This window comes from Coregonus clupeaformis, chromosome 11 (genome assembly GCF_020615455.1).
Source record: "Coregonus clupeaformis isolate EN_2021a chromosome 11, ASM2061545v1, whole genome shotgun sequence".
In the NCBI taxonomy this organism is placed as follows: Eukaryota; Metazoa; Chordata; class Actinopteri; order Salmoniformes; family Salmonidae; genus Coregonus; species Coregonus clupeaformis.
Genome location: NC_059202.1, coordinates 46,452,302 through 46,469,755, shown reverse-complemented (window position 1 = coordinate 46,469,755; position 17,454 = coordinate 46,452,302). Strand labels below are relative to the sequence as shown.

The 17,454-nt window shown below is 43.3% G+C and overlaps 1 protein-coding gene across 1 annotated transcript in view; it reads left to right on the top strand.

Moving 5' to 3' along the window:
• Positions 1-17,454, top strand: part of LOC121576894 (nuclear factor of activated T-cells, cytoplasmic 3) — a 28,216-nt gene extending 10,762 nt beyond the window's left edge. The window contains exons 4-9 of the mRNA XM_041890447.2: positions 1,234-1,433; positions 2,201-2,373; positions 2,641-2,781; positions 3,327-3,382; positions 3,494-4,565; positions 16,496-17,454. Of these exons, the coding sequence (XP_041746381.1) occupies positions 1,234-1,433; positions 2,201-2,373; positions 2,641-2,781; positions 3,327-3,382; positions 3,494-4,565; positions 16,496-16,608 (1,755 nt within the window). The 3' untranslated portion in view covers positions 16,609-17,454. The remainder of the gene's footprint in view (positions 1-1,233; positions 1,434-2,200; positions 2,374-2,640; positions 2,782-3,326; positions 3,383-3,493; positions 4,566-16,495) is intronic.

Genomic DNA, 17,454 nt, shown 5'->3' with positions numbered 1-17,454 from the left:
AGAAACCAAGGCTTTTACTGTTACAGAAGTCAACAAATGATAGCGCCTGGGGGGTAGGAGTGATACTGGGGGCTACAGGGCCTGGGTTAACCTCTACATCATCAGAGGAACAGAGGAGGAATAGAATAAGGATACGGCTAAAGGCTTTAAGAACTGGTCTTCTAGTGCGTTGGGTACAGAGAAGAGGGGCAGATTTCCAGGCGTTGTAGAATAGATTCAGGGCATTATGTACAGACAAGGATATGGAAGGATATGAGTACAGTGGAGGTACACCTAAGCATTGGGTAACTATGAAAGAGATAGCATCACTGAAGGTGATCCAAGGTGTATGCATTTAAACCCATGGATGGATCACAGCTCATACTCTAGTTACTCCAAAGTGCTGCACATACACCAACAACCACACCCTTTGATCTCTTAACATTTTAAGTATTCTGTGCTTGGGGTATCACACTGGGCATCACACTGGGTATATCACCAGAGCCATGGCTCTGCGTATCACCTAACGTTTAGCAGAGCACTACTTGCTAGTGGGGCTGGAATACAATCCCTGGATCAGGGCTCAGAGTATCACCTAACATTGAGCAGAGCTCTATTTGCCAGTGGGTACCGTCTAGCAGAGCACTATTTGCCAGTAGGACTGCAGTGGAACTGGACTACCATTTCTGGATCAGATGCAGGCTGAGATAAGCTAAGCTTTATTAAGGCCTGCCTCTCATGTAATATATACCAGCTAGTCTATTTTGGGGTGGCTTCATTACTTCATCACAGCTTCACTCTCTAGTCCTCTGTAATGCCACTAGCAGTGTTTCCCTGTACATTACATCAAATAGACGTGTTGGACATTTCTCAACCTCATGCTGGCTCTTCAGTGGCACAACTTATTTTTGGTGACCTCAAATGGTTTCAATTGGGTAATTTCAGTGCGGGCAATCCAGGATGTAAACTGCATAGTGCAGTTCACATTTTAGACATTGTCTGAGTGTATTGCTATCTGTACAGAGCTTTGGCATTGGTTTGGCATACTGTTTCTAAACAGATCCAAACACAGTTATTCAAATGTACAGTACACAGAACAATTCTTTAATGTAAAACCACATCACGTTGTCTTAGAAAACCGCTCTCGGAAAAAGAGTGCTCATAAGAATAAGTGAAACATTGTGTATTCATATATTTGTAAATCAAATGCGGTAGTATGCTTATATGATTTCTATGGATTGGTTTCATTTACAGCTCATTGGATACAACGAGAAGCCAGTCAACCTGCAGATTTTCATTGGAACGGCAGACGATCGGTACTTGAGACCACATGTCTTCTACCAGGTGCACAGAGTAACGGGAAAGACGGTGGCTACTGCTTGCCAGGAAAGTGTAATAAGCAGTACAAAGGTTCTGGAAATCCCTCTCCTCCCAGAAAACAATATGTCCACCAGGTACTGGTCATAAGCATACAATATTTATGTTTTCAAAGCATCACAAGGCTAAAAATATAACATTTGTGCTTGTGATTTATTGGTATTATGATTTAAAATGTAAAATGGCTTCCACTGTGAATTCTAATCATTTTTGAAGATTTAGAACAGATGATAGCGTGTTAAAAAATTGGAATGGATTTTCATCTAAGAATAAGCATATTTCTACACCTAGAAGAAATAGAAACAGACAGACCATAACTATTTTGTCATGGAAATGTGGCTGCCTTCCATAATAGAAGAATCCAGACATTATTTTGTCTCTAGACACTGGATTAAGTCTCACACTATCTGATACCTATTTGTCACTATTCAACAAACTACATAACGTCATAAAATTACATGTGAAGAATATGAACTATTTATAGCATTATGGTCATTCTTTATTAGCCTCGAGGTTAGGACGTTGGGCAGTAATCGAAAGTTTGCTGGTTTGAATACCGGAGCCGAGAAGGTGAAATAATCTGTTGCTGTGCCCTTGAGCAAGGCAATTAACCCGAATTGCTCCAGGGGGGCTGTACAATGGCACCCTGGCCTTGACCCCACTCCCTGCGGGTGCCTCAGTGGGAGTTGGGATATGCAAAAAAATACATTTCCATTACAGGACAAATGTAAGCACCCCAAAATTATTATTATTATTAGCTTACTGTAAATAATAAAATGGACATGTTTATATTCAAATGGCCTTTATATAATGTTGTCTCATGCTTGTATTTCTCCCTCGACAGTATTGACTGTGCAGGCATCCTGAAGCTGAGGAACTCTGACATTGAGCTCAGGAAGGGGGAGACAGACATCGGGAGGAAGAACACACGTGTGCGAGTGGCATTCCGTGTGTACATCCCTCAGCCCAGCGGCAAGGTCCTGTGTCTGCAAGCTGCCTCTATTCCTGTGGAGTGCTGTGAGTACCTTTATTCAGTAGGCCGGCCTACATACTGTATATACTATACTATACATGATTCATAGAGTCCTGAGTTTTTCCCGATTATGGGACTTGAGCAGGAATAATCTTTATTTATATAACCTATATTAAGTTCTTGGTATAATAATTAGTTAAAGGCTATAACTTGGGGCCAGAGTTTTTCCTGGTCATGAAATTACTTTATACAGTACCTAATGTTGTTTCACTGTTCAGTATATGTAATAGTTAAATGTAATTGGCTTGCAGCCCAGCGCTCGGCCACAGATCTTCCCCAGATGCAGAGCTGCAGTCCCGTCAGCTGCTTGGTCAGTGGGGGGGAGGAGATGGTAATCACCGGCTCCAACATATCCCCAGAGTCAAAGGTCATCTTCCTGGAGAAAGGCCCTGGTAAGAGACGTTGACACAGCCTTGACTTTATAGAGTTCATAGAAAGGCAAGACGAGAAACCTGGTTTGTCCTTTTCCTGAACCGTACTCGCTTGGATATGTTCTTTCCAGCACCGTTACAGAAACTATAGTAAAGTAGCCTTGCCTTGTGTGAGCCGGAATGGCTCATAGGAGCAAGAGGCTATCTCCTGTTTCTGTAGCGTGAGGCAGCTTGATTACAAGTACACCCCCTGGACAGGATGCTAGTCTATTGCAGGGTCTTACCCCCAATCTATCTCCTTAATGCTGAGTGCCAAGCTGTCTTTGGTATGACTCGGCCGGGGATCGAACTCCCAACCATCCAATCTCAGGGCGGCTAGTGTAACCATGAGGCCACCGAGTTGGTCCATCAACTATGGTGATGCATAACCAGGCCAGCACAGTGCAGCTTTACTTGACTTGGCTCAGTAGTGTGAAAAGGTATAAAAACGAAAAGGAATATATATTTTCATTAACACAACTTCAACAGAGGTTTAATGTGTTAATTGTGATGTTTTATCTCTCCAGATGGACACACACAGTGGGAAGTTGACGGAAAAGTTATTCAAGAAAAGAGTAAAAGAGTAAGTAGAAACGTAAATTACATTATTAAAGTTAGCCTACATTAAATCGACCTCCCAAACCCTGGATCCCTTGAATAGATGATAAATAATTTTGAAACATTCTCTTTGCAGTCCAGAATCGTGGTTGAGATTCCTACCTACCACAACACCACTGTGAGCTCTGCAGTCCAGGTGCAGTTCTACGTGTGCAACGGGAAGAGGAGAAGAAGCCAAACGCAAAACTTCACATACTTGGCTGGTGCTTCTCCACACAATTATCCCACTGCCAGTGACCATGCAGTTGTGGCTCCTCGGGTGAAGCAGGAGCTCACCGACTCAACCTATCTGTCTACTTGCACCAATCTCCCTGGCCTATATCCAACCAGCAGCCAGCTGAATTCTTCTGACGGGGCCTTCTCTCAGGACAGGCCCTTGTATGGTTCCTCTGATAGTCACCCTGTGCCTTGTGGTCCGCCCTCCCAGCCAGCATACACTCCCTCAGGCTCCTCGCCTCTTCAGCACTCCCCTCACCTCCACAGCTACAGTCCCAGTATGGGATACCAGCGGATAACCCCTATGCATACACCTGATCCAATGCCACCCCCTCAGACAAAGCCTGTCTACCAGGCCACACAACATAATGTGCCTTACAGCGTCCAGGCCAGCTCTCCTATGAGACCTGGCCCTGCCGCACCCCAGGTCAATCGACCTCAGTCTGCCCAGCCCAGGCCAGCTGCCTCCAGCCCTCATAGGGAAGGTGTGATGTACCAGAGCCTCATTGGACCTGATCTCTCTGTCGCCACTCTCCAGTCTGCCAGAACCCATACCCAGAATGCAACCCAGCTGCAGTCTCTAATATCCCACTGCTCCCACTCGGACTCTGACCTAGCTGCTCTACAGGCTGAGTATAATCTGAGCTACCACTCTGCCAGAAACTTGCCTGCCTCGTATTCCCCCACCCCTGGAGTAGCAGCAACCTGCTCCAACTCCCCGTCAGCATCAGCCTCCTCTGGGGATCCCCTGAGGCACCTGTCCCCGAGCAGCGCCCAGGGGCTGGCCTCTGGTATCGACCCCCAGGAGTGTCCCCCGGCACCCCATTCCCTCTTCTCATCAAACGACAGAGGGAGGGTGAACATCAAGCAGGAACCAAAGGAGAAGCTGCCTCTAGGCTCCATGGGGCTCCAGGAGATCACACTAGATGATGGTAAGAGGTTCATATGATACACTACATGGCCAAATGTATGTGAATACCCCTTCAAATTAGTGGATTTGGCTATTTTAGCCACACCCGTTGCTGACAGGTGTGTAAAATCGAGCACACAGCCATGCAATTTCCATAGACAAACATTGGCAGTAGATTGGCCCGTACTGAAGAGCTCAGTGACTTTCAACGTGGCACCGTCATAGGTTGCCACCTTTCCGACAAGTCAGTTCGTCACATTTCTGCCCCGCTAGAGCTGCCCCGGTCAACTGTAAGTCCTGTTATTGTGAAGTGGAAACGTCTAGGAGCAACACGGATCAGCCGTGAAGTGGTAGGCCACATAAGCTCACAGAACAGGACCGCCAAGTGCTGAAGCGCGTAGAGCGTAAAAATCGTCTGTCCTCTGTTGCAACACTCACGACCGAGTTCCAAACTGCCTCTGGAAGCAAGGTCAGCACAAGAACTGTTCGTCGGGAGCTTCATGAAATGGGTTTCCATTGCCGAGCAGCCGCACACAAGCCTAAGATCACCATGCGCAATGCCAAGCATCGGCTGGAGTGGTGTAAAGCTCGCCCCATTGGACTGTGGAGCAGTGGAAACACGTTCTCTGGGGTGATGAATCACGCTTCACCATTGGCAGTCCGACGGACGAATCTGGGTTTGGCGGATGCCAGGAGAACACTACCTGCCCGAATGCATAGTGCCAACTGTAAAGTTTGGTGGAGGAGGAATAATGTTCTGGGGCTGTTCAGAGCCCTGACCTCAACCCCATCTAACACCTTTGGGATGAATTGGAACGCCAACTGCGAGCCAGGCCTAATTGCCCAACATCAGTGCCTGACCTCACTAATGCTCTTGTGGCTGAATGGAAGAAAGTCCCCTCAGCAATGTTCCAACATCTAGTGGAAAGCCTTCCCAGAAGAGTGGAGGCTGTTATAGCAGCAAAGGGGGGGACCAACTCCATATTAATGCCCATGATTTTGGAATGAGATGTTCGACAAGCAGGCTTTTGGTCATGTAGTGTATCAATGTTCTTTGGGGTATTTAGAGCTCTGTCACAAACTGGGCCATTAGTAATGAATGAAGGGAGAGAATGGATTTCTGATGTCTTATTTATTTTATTCTCAGGAGAGTTACTTTAAACAATGGGTTAGAAATAACTTTACAGTGCAGAAAGCAATGAATGCATTGCACTGTGGGCTAGGCGATAGGGAGCTGGGTAAATCCATTTGAATTCAATCACTTTTTGACAGCATCCCTTTTGATTTAAACTAAACTTTCCATACATGTTTGCCCATGGAAGAAGTGGTCAGAAAGTGATTTTCTGGACCTGAATACCAAAACATTTAGGAGATAAAAGTATTTATTCATAGTTGACCCATTTTTCATAACATACTATGAGACATCCATGTCTTCATCACTGGGAAAATATAAAGTTGAGTTTGATATAATTTAAAATCTTACAAACAGGGTTGTCAAACTATTTTACAATTTCTTGAATTAAAAAAAATAAATACAATTTATTCAAGTTTCCCATTTTACAGTCATAAATAATTCACATCAATACATTTGAGTTCATAACTGCATAACAATAATTACAGAGTTAATAGTGTCCATGGAAGTTTTTTTTGTCCATCTTATTTCTTCTTTTAGTTCCGATTTGATTTGTAAAAAATATATATAGTGTTGAAAAAAAAGAGTTGTCTTATAGGCATCTTGTCTTCCAAATGTTACTGTTCACAATGCATATTATTGTCCACAATATTTGTTTAGTAATGTCAATGCATATTATTGTCTACCATACTTTAGTAATGTCATCCATGTGAATATCGAAGACCCCGTGAAACACAGACTTGGGATTTATACATAGGCCTACATCAAACCCGATCATTCTCATCAAATCCCATATTTCTTTATTTCTGTAATATTTCACTAAAAGGTGTTCTAAATTCTCTTCATCATGACAATTAGGCATAGGACACTATTTACTTTTGACAAAACAACTCCAATTTACTACAGCACGCACTGGTAAACATCGTACGGAAATCAACCAGAAATATATATCACTTTATAAATAGTTTTGTTCAAGAGACTGTTCCAGTTAATATTTAATTGTCTGAGATACCCGATCATTAGGTTCCATCACCGTATTAAAATCCCCACATATACAGTAATTACTGAATATCTCACACATAAATAGCCCCTAGTTTCATAAATAATAGCTTTTTCTTAGATGCTGTGTATACATTTATCACTCTTATTTTCCTTCCTCTAAAGAAGCAGAGTCCAATATTAATTAATCGATGTCTGCAGTGGCTGGTATTCTAAGCTCTTTTCGATGATTTGCTTAACTTCTACTGGGGACTTGGTTTCTCTTCTTTCTCTTTAACTTGGCTTTGGATTGAACTTCGTTTTGAAATGTGAACAGCGTTTCACTCCACCTGCTTGAGTGGTGGGGGTAAATAACTCTGGCGGGGAATGGAGCAGGGGAGGAAGGAATTCGTCGTCATCTCTCTCTCTTTCGGGTCTGACTCGTTTGCGTCTGACTCGTTTGCGTCCTCAAAGGACTCTTCTTCCTCGCTCTCACTGCGGCTGGACCTGGAGGATTGGATACTCTCGTTGACACCTTCCTCTGAGATCTGGTCGCCTTCACTTTTGGATTCAGCTCCCTCAGCTTCTCTCGCATTCACTGGCACCTGCCTCTCAGCTGTGCTCGGACCTGTAGTGGTGACCTCGCGCTCTGCCGTGGTGTGGTGGATGGAACTCACTGTTCAAAGCCCTCGCTTTGTATGCATAAGACTGGGGACACTTGTAGAAGTCGTGGCCCTCTTTTGCACACAAGGTGCACTTGCTTGGAGACTCACAGTCCCTGGATTTGTAGCCAAGGTCTCCGCATCTCCAACACTTCACCTCTGGGCAATCCTTGACCTGGTGGTCCAGCCCCTGGCAGATGTAACACCGAGGGGTCTGTCCGGGGTAGGAGATCTTCCCGTTGTACGGACCCAGGGATATTGAGTTAGGGGTTGTTATCGACTGCTCACTTTGCAGACTTTGTACTTGCGTACTCCATACCATATCCCGAACGTATCCACCGGTTTCACTGCAGGTTGTAAAATAGTGCAATACCCATTTAGAAACATTTCAACGTCATGATCTGGAACTCTTCCCGTCCAGAACTTTACAAAGACCATCTTGAGGTCCAGCTCAATGGAGGACTCCACTGTCCAGTCCTTCTAATCTGCGGCTGTCTCTTGGGCTGAATGGCACCGAAGAAGATGGCTGCCGTTTTACAGCCCTCTAACCAATTGTACTATTATGTGTGTTTTTTCGCTTTATTTGTAATTTATTCTGTACATAATGTTTCTGCCACCTTCACTGACATTTTCAACATGTCCCTGACAGAGTCTGTAATACCAACATGTTTCAAGCAGACCACCAGAGTTCCTGTGCCCAAGAACAATAAGATAACCTGTCTAAATGACTACCAACCCGTAGCACTCACGTCTGTAGCCATGAAGTGCTTTGAAAGGCTGGTCATGGCTCACATCAACACCATTATCCCAGAAACCCTAGACCCACCATAATTTGCATACCGCCCCAACAGATCCACAGATAATTCAATCTCTATTGCACTCCACACTGCCCTTTCCCACCTGGACAAGAGGAACACCTACGTGAGAATGCTATTCATTGACTACAGCTCAGCGTTCAACACCATAGTGCCCTCAAAGCTCATCACTAAGCTAAGGACCCTGGGACTAAACACCTCCCTCTGCAACTGGATCCTGGACTTCCTGACGGGCCACCCCCATGTGGTAAGGGTAGGTAACAACACATCTGCCACGCTGATCCTCAACACGGGGGCCCCTCAGGGGTGCGTGCTCAGTCCCCTCCTGTACTCCCTGTTCACCCATGACTGCATGGCCAGGCACGACTCCAACACCATCATTAAGTTTGCCAACGACACAACAGTGGTAGGCCTGATCACCAACAACAATGAGACAGCCTATAGTGAGGAGGTCAGAGACCTGGCCGTGTGGTGCCAGGATAACAACTTCTCCCTCAACCTGATCAAGACAAAGGAGATGATTGTGGACTACAGGAAGAAAAAAAAGAGGACTGAGCACGCCCCCATTCTTATCGACGGGGCTGTAGTGGAACAGGTTGAGAGCTTCAAGTTCCTTGGTGTCCACAACACCAACTATCATGGTTCAAACACACCAAGACAGTCGTGAAGAGGGCACGACAAAGCCTATTCCCCCTCAGGAGACTGAAACTATTTGGCATGGGTCCTCAGATCCTCAAAAAGTTATACAGCTGCACCATCGAGAGCATCCTGACTGGTTGCATCACCGCCTGGTATGGCAACTGCTCGGCCTCCGACTGCAAGGCACTACAGAGGGTAGCGCGTACGGCCCAGTATATCACTGGGGCCAAGCTTCCTGCCATCCAGGACCTCTATACCAGGCGGTGTCAGAGGAAGGTCCTAAAAAGTATCAAAGACTCCAGCCAACCTCATAGTGTCATAGACTGTTCTCTCTGCTACCGCACGGCAAGCGGTACCGGAGCGCCAAGTCTAGGTCTAAAAGGCTTCTTAACAGCTTCTACTCCCAAGCCATAAGACTCCTGAACAGCTAATCATGGCTACCCGACTATTTGCATTATTATTTATGCATAGTCACTTTAACTCTAGCCACATGTACGTATTACCTCAATTACCTCAACTAACCGGTGCCCCCGCACATTGACTCTGTACTGGTACCGCCTGTATATAACCTCTCTACTGTTATTTTACTGCTGCTCTTTAATTATTTGCTATTTCAATTTTTTTCTTAAACTGCATTGTTGGTTAAGGGCTTGTAAGTAAGCATTTCACTGTAACGTCTACACCAGTTGTATTCGGCGCATGTGGCAAATAAAATGTTATTTGATTTGAATGGACTTCCAAGAAGCGGCGTAATGGGTGTTCTTCCTTGAAGACAACCTCTAAATCTCTCCTGTTCGGCAGTGCAATGAATCAGTAAACATCAACTGCACTAATCTAATTGGATTGGAATAAGAGTGTCTCTCCAACATAGTCATGACTTGGTAGATCTAGATTGATGGTGTATTTTAATTTTGCCCAGTATTGACCAAAACGAGCAACATATGTCAACCACGGACGAGCCATTCAGCTCTGACAGCTCGGGACTACAAAATTATTATTATGGGAGATAATTGATCTATACTTTGGTTTGTCATGGACAACCGCGAGGTCGGCCAGACATCGTGTGTTCACCAAAATTGAATCCAAACATTACACTGTTGATTTTATGTGCATCTGACATTTACTGTACTTTTCACCGCATTTGTTGATAGCGAAATCTGAAAATACTCTGGATATATTCAGTAACATGATAAGAATATTATTGGAAAATGTGGGGTAGGAGCAACATAAGACAGAAAAATTACAAGGGTTTGAGTAAGAGGACAAACTGGAGTCGCCAGGTGGCCACACACCTCTCCAAAGTGTGCACAGTTCCTAAGTAATTTCAATGCAGTTTTATTTTACATTAACATTTTAGTGATTTAGCAGACACTCTTATCCAGAGCGACTTACAGTTAGTGAGTGCATACATTTTCATACTTTTATGACTCAAAGAATAGTCTTCAACTATGAGGTGCTTTTTTTTAGTTCTCCTAGCTGTGCCGTTGAGGAACTAGAGCAAGTACACTTGTAGTTGTTTTGTTTGGAACACAACCCTGCAATCACACAATTACTGTTGTTGTTTACAAATTCCAAAAACGGCCCATTTATAAATCACAATTTGGGTCAGGTGAGCTTCACTTCAACGCTTGTTCTATTGCCAACATGACTTGCTAAGTTATAAAATACGATCTTACAGTGTTAGGCTTTCACTGGGAAATTCAGAGAAACAGATGGTAATTTTGGTGCACATAGAAAGGAGTCATGCGTGCATTCAGGTGCATGTTCCGCTGCACATTTTCTTTACAATAGACAAACATAGGCTCATTCTGTTCAGAACAACCCAGGGTATGACGCCATGTCATCTTGTAACTGTACATCAAACAGAGTGATCATAAACGTTGACACTGTATATGACATGAGTTTTATGATATGGAAACGTGAAGTGCACATTTGGACTCACTGGTGTTTGGCTTGCTTGTATGACATCAAAGCAGTATTTATTATAATCCTCAACGTCTCATCTTTCAAAATATATCGAGTCCTCTTAATTTACAGCATTTCCCTCACTCTGTCAACAAAAAAATTGCTGAAGTTGTCCAATTAGCGGGAGGGATGGAGGTAACTTCTAGTCATGTTCTGTGCTCAAATTCAGAACGGCTGTCAGTCAACACCCATACAGCGCTGTGAAGCACAGAGCCTGAGCTCTGACATAATTTATAGCATGTTACTGTACAGCCACTGTCTAATTTAGATGCTTATCAGTGCCCAAATCTGCAATTTTCAACCCTTATACGGGTACAAGTGTAAAGCGCAACCGTCAATTATCTAAAAATGAGTAAAACACAACTTTTTTCATATTGTAGCTTAGACCCTACTTTACATCATCTAAGGCAGGGGTGTCAAACTCATTTTAGCTCAGGGGCCACATGGAGGAAAATCTATTCCCAAGTGGGCCGGACCGGAAAAATCATGGTATATATAACTTAAAAACAACAACTTCAGATTGTTTTCTTTGTTTTAATACGATCAACATAAAACATAAAGCTGGAGCCTGAGGACAGTGTGTCCAAAATAGTACAAGCACAACATCACTATTAATCATAAAACACGTCAAGTTTATTTGAAAATTCTAAAGAAAAAGAACACACAAACACACAATGCCTCAGTGATTAACAGAACTGTTTCACAGATCACAAACTCCTGAGTGGCGCAGTGGTCTAAGGCACTGCATCGCAGTGCTAACTGTGCCACTAGAGATCCTGGTTCGAATCCAGGCTCTGTCGCAGCCGGCCGCGACCGGGAGACTCATGGGCGGCGCACAATTGGCCCAGCGTCGTCCAGGGTAGGGGAGGGAATGGCCGGCAGGGATGTAGCTCAGTTGATAGAGCATGGCGTTTGCAACGCCAGGGTTGTGGGTTCGATTCCCACGGGGGGCCTGTATAAAAAAAAAGATGTATTCACTAACTGTAAGTCGCTCTGGATAAGAGCGTCTGCTAAATGACTAAAAAATGTAAAAAAAAAACATAACTATATCAGGGTGTCATTTCTCAGGCAGAAATGTAGATAAAAATAATGAAATCCTGTTCCCCAAACAAGTGCAAGAACCACAGAGTCAAGAATAGGTTAAATATACAAATAAAATACAATCAATTAAAAACAATAGCACATCAACATAAAAACATATAAACATAAAGCTGGAGCCTGAGGACAGTGTGTCCAAAAGCACAACATCACTATTAATCATAAAACACCTCAAGTTATTTGAAAGTTCTGAGGACAAAGAACACACAAACACACAATGCCTCAGTGATTCACAGAAGTATATCACAGATCACAGAACTATATCAGGGTGTCTCATGCAGCACTTTAAGTGGGGTTGCATAGTTTATTTGACTGTGCCGTTGAGGAACTAGAGCAAGCACGCTTGTAGATGTGACGCCTGATATTGATGCGCTGGTGAAAGCTAAAAGATGCCAGGTATCAGACCTGGCATCTTTTAGCTTTCACCAGCGCATCAATATCAGGCGTCACATCCTGAGTGGCAGCCAACTTCAGGATGTGATTCAAGTGATTGTGCGTGAGCCTTGAGCGCAGCTTTGTTTTATTTATGCTGATTACAGAGAAAACTTGCTCACAAAGATATGTGGTTCCAAACATGCACAACAGTTTTGCAGCGAGGGCTGTCAAGTTGGGATAACCTGGCAAGAGATTCTGATAAAATGTGTACAAGCCAGCTGCGGCAAATTTGCCCTTCAAATCCGAGTCACACTGCAAGTCTATTATTTCAAGTTGGATGCTGACGGGCAGATCAGAGGGATTCACGGTGAATGGCGAGCAAAAAACTTTGAAGTCTTTCTCCAGTTCACCAAAAATCTGAAAGCGTTGCTCAAACTCCCGTAACAGTCCCGTTATTTTATCTTTGAACCGCTTCATGTCTGCCACATGTTGGGTTGCGCACACATTTTTCAGACAGGGGAAGTGAGCTGCATCACCACCGGCGAGTTGCGTCTCCCACAATGACAGCTTCAACTTGAAAGAACGTATGCTGTCATAATACTGTGTGACAACTTTGTTGCGCCCTTGCAGCTGTTTGTTCAAGTTATTCAGGTGCTCTGTAACATCCACCATAAATGCAAGGTCCTGCATCCATTCTGCGGAATGAAATTCTAACACTGGTTTGCCCTTTTCTTCCATGAACTGTTCAATTTCTTCTCGTAAATCAAAGAAACGCCTCAGCACAGCACCTCGGCTTAACCATCTTACCTCAGTGTGGTATGGCAGGCCATAGATGTGGTCTTTCTCTCTGAGAAGGCTGTCAAACTGACGGTGATTCAGGCTTCTGTATCGGATGAAATTAACAGTTTGGATGACCACCTTCATGACGTTATCCATCTTTAATGACTTGCAACACAAAGCCTCCTGGTGCAAAATACAGTGAAAAGTCAAAAATCACGTCCTCCATTTGCAGATTGCACTTTCTCTCTGAACTTTGTCACAACGCCTGCTTTTTTCCCCGATCATTGAGGGCGCACCATCTGTAGCCAGGCTGACAGCGCGGGACCAGTCCACTCCGACCCTGTCCAGCGCGCCGACGAGTGCGGTAAAAATATCAGCTGCTGTCGTTGTATCTGTCATCGGCACCAACTCCACAAACTCCTCGGTGACGGTCAATGTGTCATCAACTCCGCGGATGAAAATGGCCAGTTGTGCAACATCTGTAATGTCCGTGCTTTCATCAATTGCAACCGAAAACGCAATAAATGACTTTACTTTTTGCTTCAACTGGCTGTCCAAATCCACTGAAAGATCGGAAATCCTGTCTGCAACTGTGTTTCTTGTCAGGCTGATATTTACAAAAGCCTGACGCTTTTCAGGGCACACGGCTGTGAGTAAACACAGACTGCTGTTTCTTCAGACCCGCCAACAGTTCATTCACCTTCTCTCTTCTCCGCTGTCCTTGAATGTTGTCATATTTGTCGGCATGAAGACTCACATAGTGGCGACGAAGGTTATATTCTTTCAGCACTGCAACATGCTGTGAACACACCAAACATACAGCTTTCCCATTCAATTCCGTGAATAAATAGGAGGATGACCATTTTTCTTGGAACACTCTGCACTCTGCGTCCACTTTTCTCTTTTTTGACAGAGACATATTGGGGCAATGAGGGTGCCAAAGCACATAATGTTAAGAGTAGAAGCCGTAATAAATATCGCGGGCAAAACAAAGTAGCTCATCCGGACTGGCTGCACGTGCTTGACCTACTTGCTCTGCCCCGGTATAAACAGTTTGCTTGCTTAACACAATTGCTATTGCGCCATCCAGTGGACGCAATTGGAACAGCAGTTTATTTTATAGAAAAATTGCAGCGCATTTTTATACTTTTCAAAATCATCTCGCGGGCCGGATTAAACCCATTTGCGGGCCTGATCCGGCCCGCGGGCCGGACGTTTGACACCCCTGATCTAAGGCTTTTGTTGTGCCTGCCATCAATCATAGAAATAGAATTCATAGAATGGACCTATCCCTTCAGACCACTGCAATTTAGCTGGTACACCATTGAAATTGTAATTTATTTAACATTGTAACTTCTAATTACTACCAGAAAGATGGCCGCCGGTCCACCCACCGTCGAATATCAACTTAAATTGTCATGTATTTTCTATTATCTATATTTCTAGGATTTCAATAGGTTTCTTATGGAGGATTGACAGTATAATTTAAAACAACAGATATTCCCATTCAAGTCAACATTATCTGATGTGTGGACCTCCAACCATCTTTGTGGTACCATTTGAAAATTTTAATTTAATTCCCATTTTAGTACATTTATCAACCAAAACATGACACCCACCCTGTATTCAAGAGCATGTTGTGTCTCAACCGATGACGGGCACAACACAAAAACCTAGGATTATGTAAAATAGTGTCTAAGCTACAACATACTGAATTATGAAAAAATCTGAGTACGTGTTTTTAGATAATTGCCATTTAAGGTGAAAAATTACCACAACAAAACCCTGATAAATTATTAAATAGTTTGACAACCATGTTTGTAAGCTTTTAAATGATATCAATCTCAACCATTTATATTTTCCAGTGATGAAGACATGGCTGTGTCATGGTATGTGGGGTATATAAAATAGGTCAACTTTGAGCACCTTTAACTCCAAAAAGTCACTTTCAAAGAACTTCTACAATGTGCAAATATGTATGGAAGGTTTCATTCAATTCAAGAGGTGCCGTCAAAAAGCGATTGAATTCTTATGGATTTACCCAGCTTAAAGTAGGGCTGGCTGTAATTACAGGCCTTCAGGGGCCAGGCGATGAACCATAAAGCTCTCAGGCTCTCACCATGCCGACCAGATTTTTTAATTAATCACCTCACGCTGGCCAGACTGTGTTTGTCCCGACCACACAGTCACTGTGGCCCAGTATTCTTGTCACCATATGCCCACTAGGTCTTTGTTTGTTCTCCTACAGGGCTGCATGGCTGCCTGCCCATGTGTGTGCATTTGTGTGTGCGCTTGTGCACATATGTGTATGTGTGTTTGCGTGCATTATGATGTAGATTAATTATAGGCAGGGGCCCGGATTGCTAGCTAAGGAGATGACACTTTTAACTGTGTGTAGGTTAGTATAGCTTACAAACTATAGTCACACAGATGAGGCTAAACATACCTTGCATGCTAATCTGCTTCAGTTACCGTCTGTGGCACAGCTGTCACAGGGCAGTAATGACAGGCATTCATAAGACCCCCACAACCCCCTCACTACATACAGCTTGGAAATAGGACCCCTGGCCTGAGCTGGGTGGAAGGGTCCTCTTTGAACTTGACTTTCACCCTACAGGGTTTCTGCAACTTAGTTAATGCCTCATTAGGTGAGATTAGATAATGATTTAATTGAAAGGATTTAATCTACTTGTATTTCAAATTAAAGTGATTTCATTGATGTACAGTTCTGGTATCTTTTAGTTTTAATGATTTTGTTTTTCTTAATGACTAATTTTAGGCCCTTACAGTGTCTTGTAAGTGTTCTCGGAGGAAGGGAGCAGGTGCAGTCAAGCTGTCTGAGTTCCTGTTAGTCTATTGGTTGAAAAAGCCAGGGACTGGTTATTTCAGTTCCCTCAGTGCTAGCCTGGTGCTGTATGTTTGTTTACATCTGTTGTCTATCATCTACCCTCATACACGGCTCGGGTTGCAAACACACCACCTTTTCATTTGCAGGCTATGAATACGGTGTACATGTGACCATTTGATCCATGTGTTTTTGTTGCACTGTAGGGAATGTAAATAGACATCACTGATACAGACTGGAGCAGCCTTCGACATGGATCCCACCCTTTGATTAAGCTCCAAAATGTGTTCTCACCATTCAGCCATCTCTAACCTTTAGACCAGGCCTCAATGCTTGGTCGTTTTTCATTATGTGTGACATCTGCAGAGGGAGACTGTTCAAACTAAAAGAAGGCATTGTGTATCAACAATGCATGGTATTCAACGTCTGTTCCACGTTGGTTCAACATCATTTCATTGAAATGACGTGGAAACAACGTTGATTCAACCAGTGTGTGTGCCCAGTTTATTGTACTGCTAAATGTATAATTGACTTATTTTGACGTTTGCTATTTGGTTTAGATTTAGGAGGTGGGCAATGCTGCCCTCAGATGGCTGAAACAACTATAAAGTAAGAAATGACAAGAGCCTTGAAACTAAACCCCTGTGTGTCTGTCTTTTGCAGTGAATGAGATCATCGACAGAGACATATCTCAGCTCAGTTGCGGTGATGGGGCAGTAGAGTCCAACCGACCAGGACAGGATCCTTATGGATGGGATACTGTGATACTCCAGTGATAATGTTCTTCCATTCTGTGGCCTTCATTCGTTTTCTATTAATCATCATCATTACTCAGGACAGGAGTTGACTGGTGCTATCTATGCATTTGGCAGTTCTATTACTAACTGACCACAATTTTGACTGCAAAACTGTGGCGGTTTAACTGGCGCAATTAACCCAGTTGCTGGTAATACATACACCTGTGGAGATGGTTAGGCTGTAGAGAAGGTACCCACTGGGCACAGATGTCAATTCAACGTCTATTCCATGTTGGTTCAATGTAATTCCATTGAAATGACATGGAAACAATGTTGATTCAACCAGTGTGTGCCCAGTGGGTATGCCTGTTTGCTTATCTAACAGTTCAGGATTTTTAAGTCAAACTAAAATATATTTTAGGAATAAAGATGGCAGTACTTGTCATACCAACCACAGCTGAAATATGACAACTAATTGTCTGTAAATGCATGAAAATTACGTATTTGGTGTTGAAAGAACCTTGATGTAAATGAAGAGGCTGAAAAAGGTCAAATACCAAATGCTGTATTAATTTAATATTTATTGGCAAAATACATTAGATTTTAATTTATTTTTGATACTGTAGCTCTTGCAGTTGTATGATTCTTTAGAATAATTATACATTTTCATAACCTTCTAATGCCTGGTATTGTATGCCTATTTTCCATTTTAAGATTTTGCTTTCCAAAGAATGTACAGTATATTATAAAGAATTATATGATACTTTGGCAGTATGCTTGGGTGTGAAGTAGCTATATCAAAGTCAAAGTTATACTGAACAAAAATATAAATGCAACATGCAACAATTTCATTGATTTTACTGAGTTACAGTTCATATGAGGAAA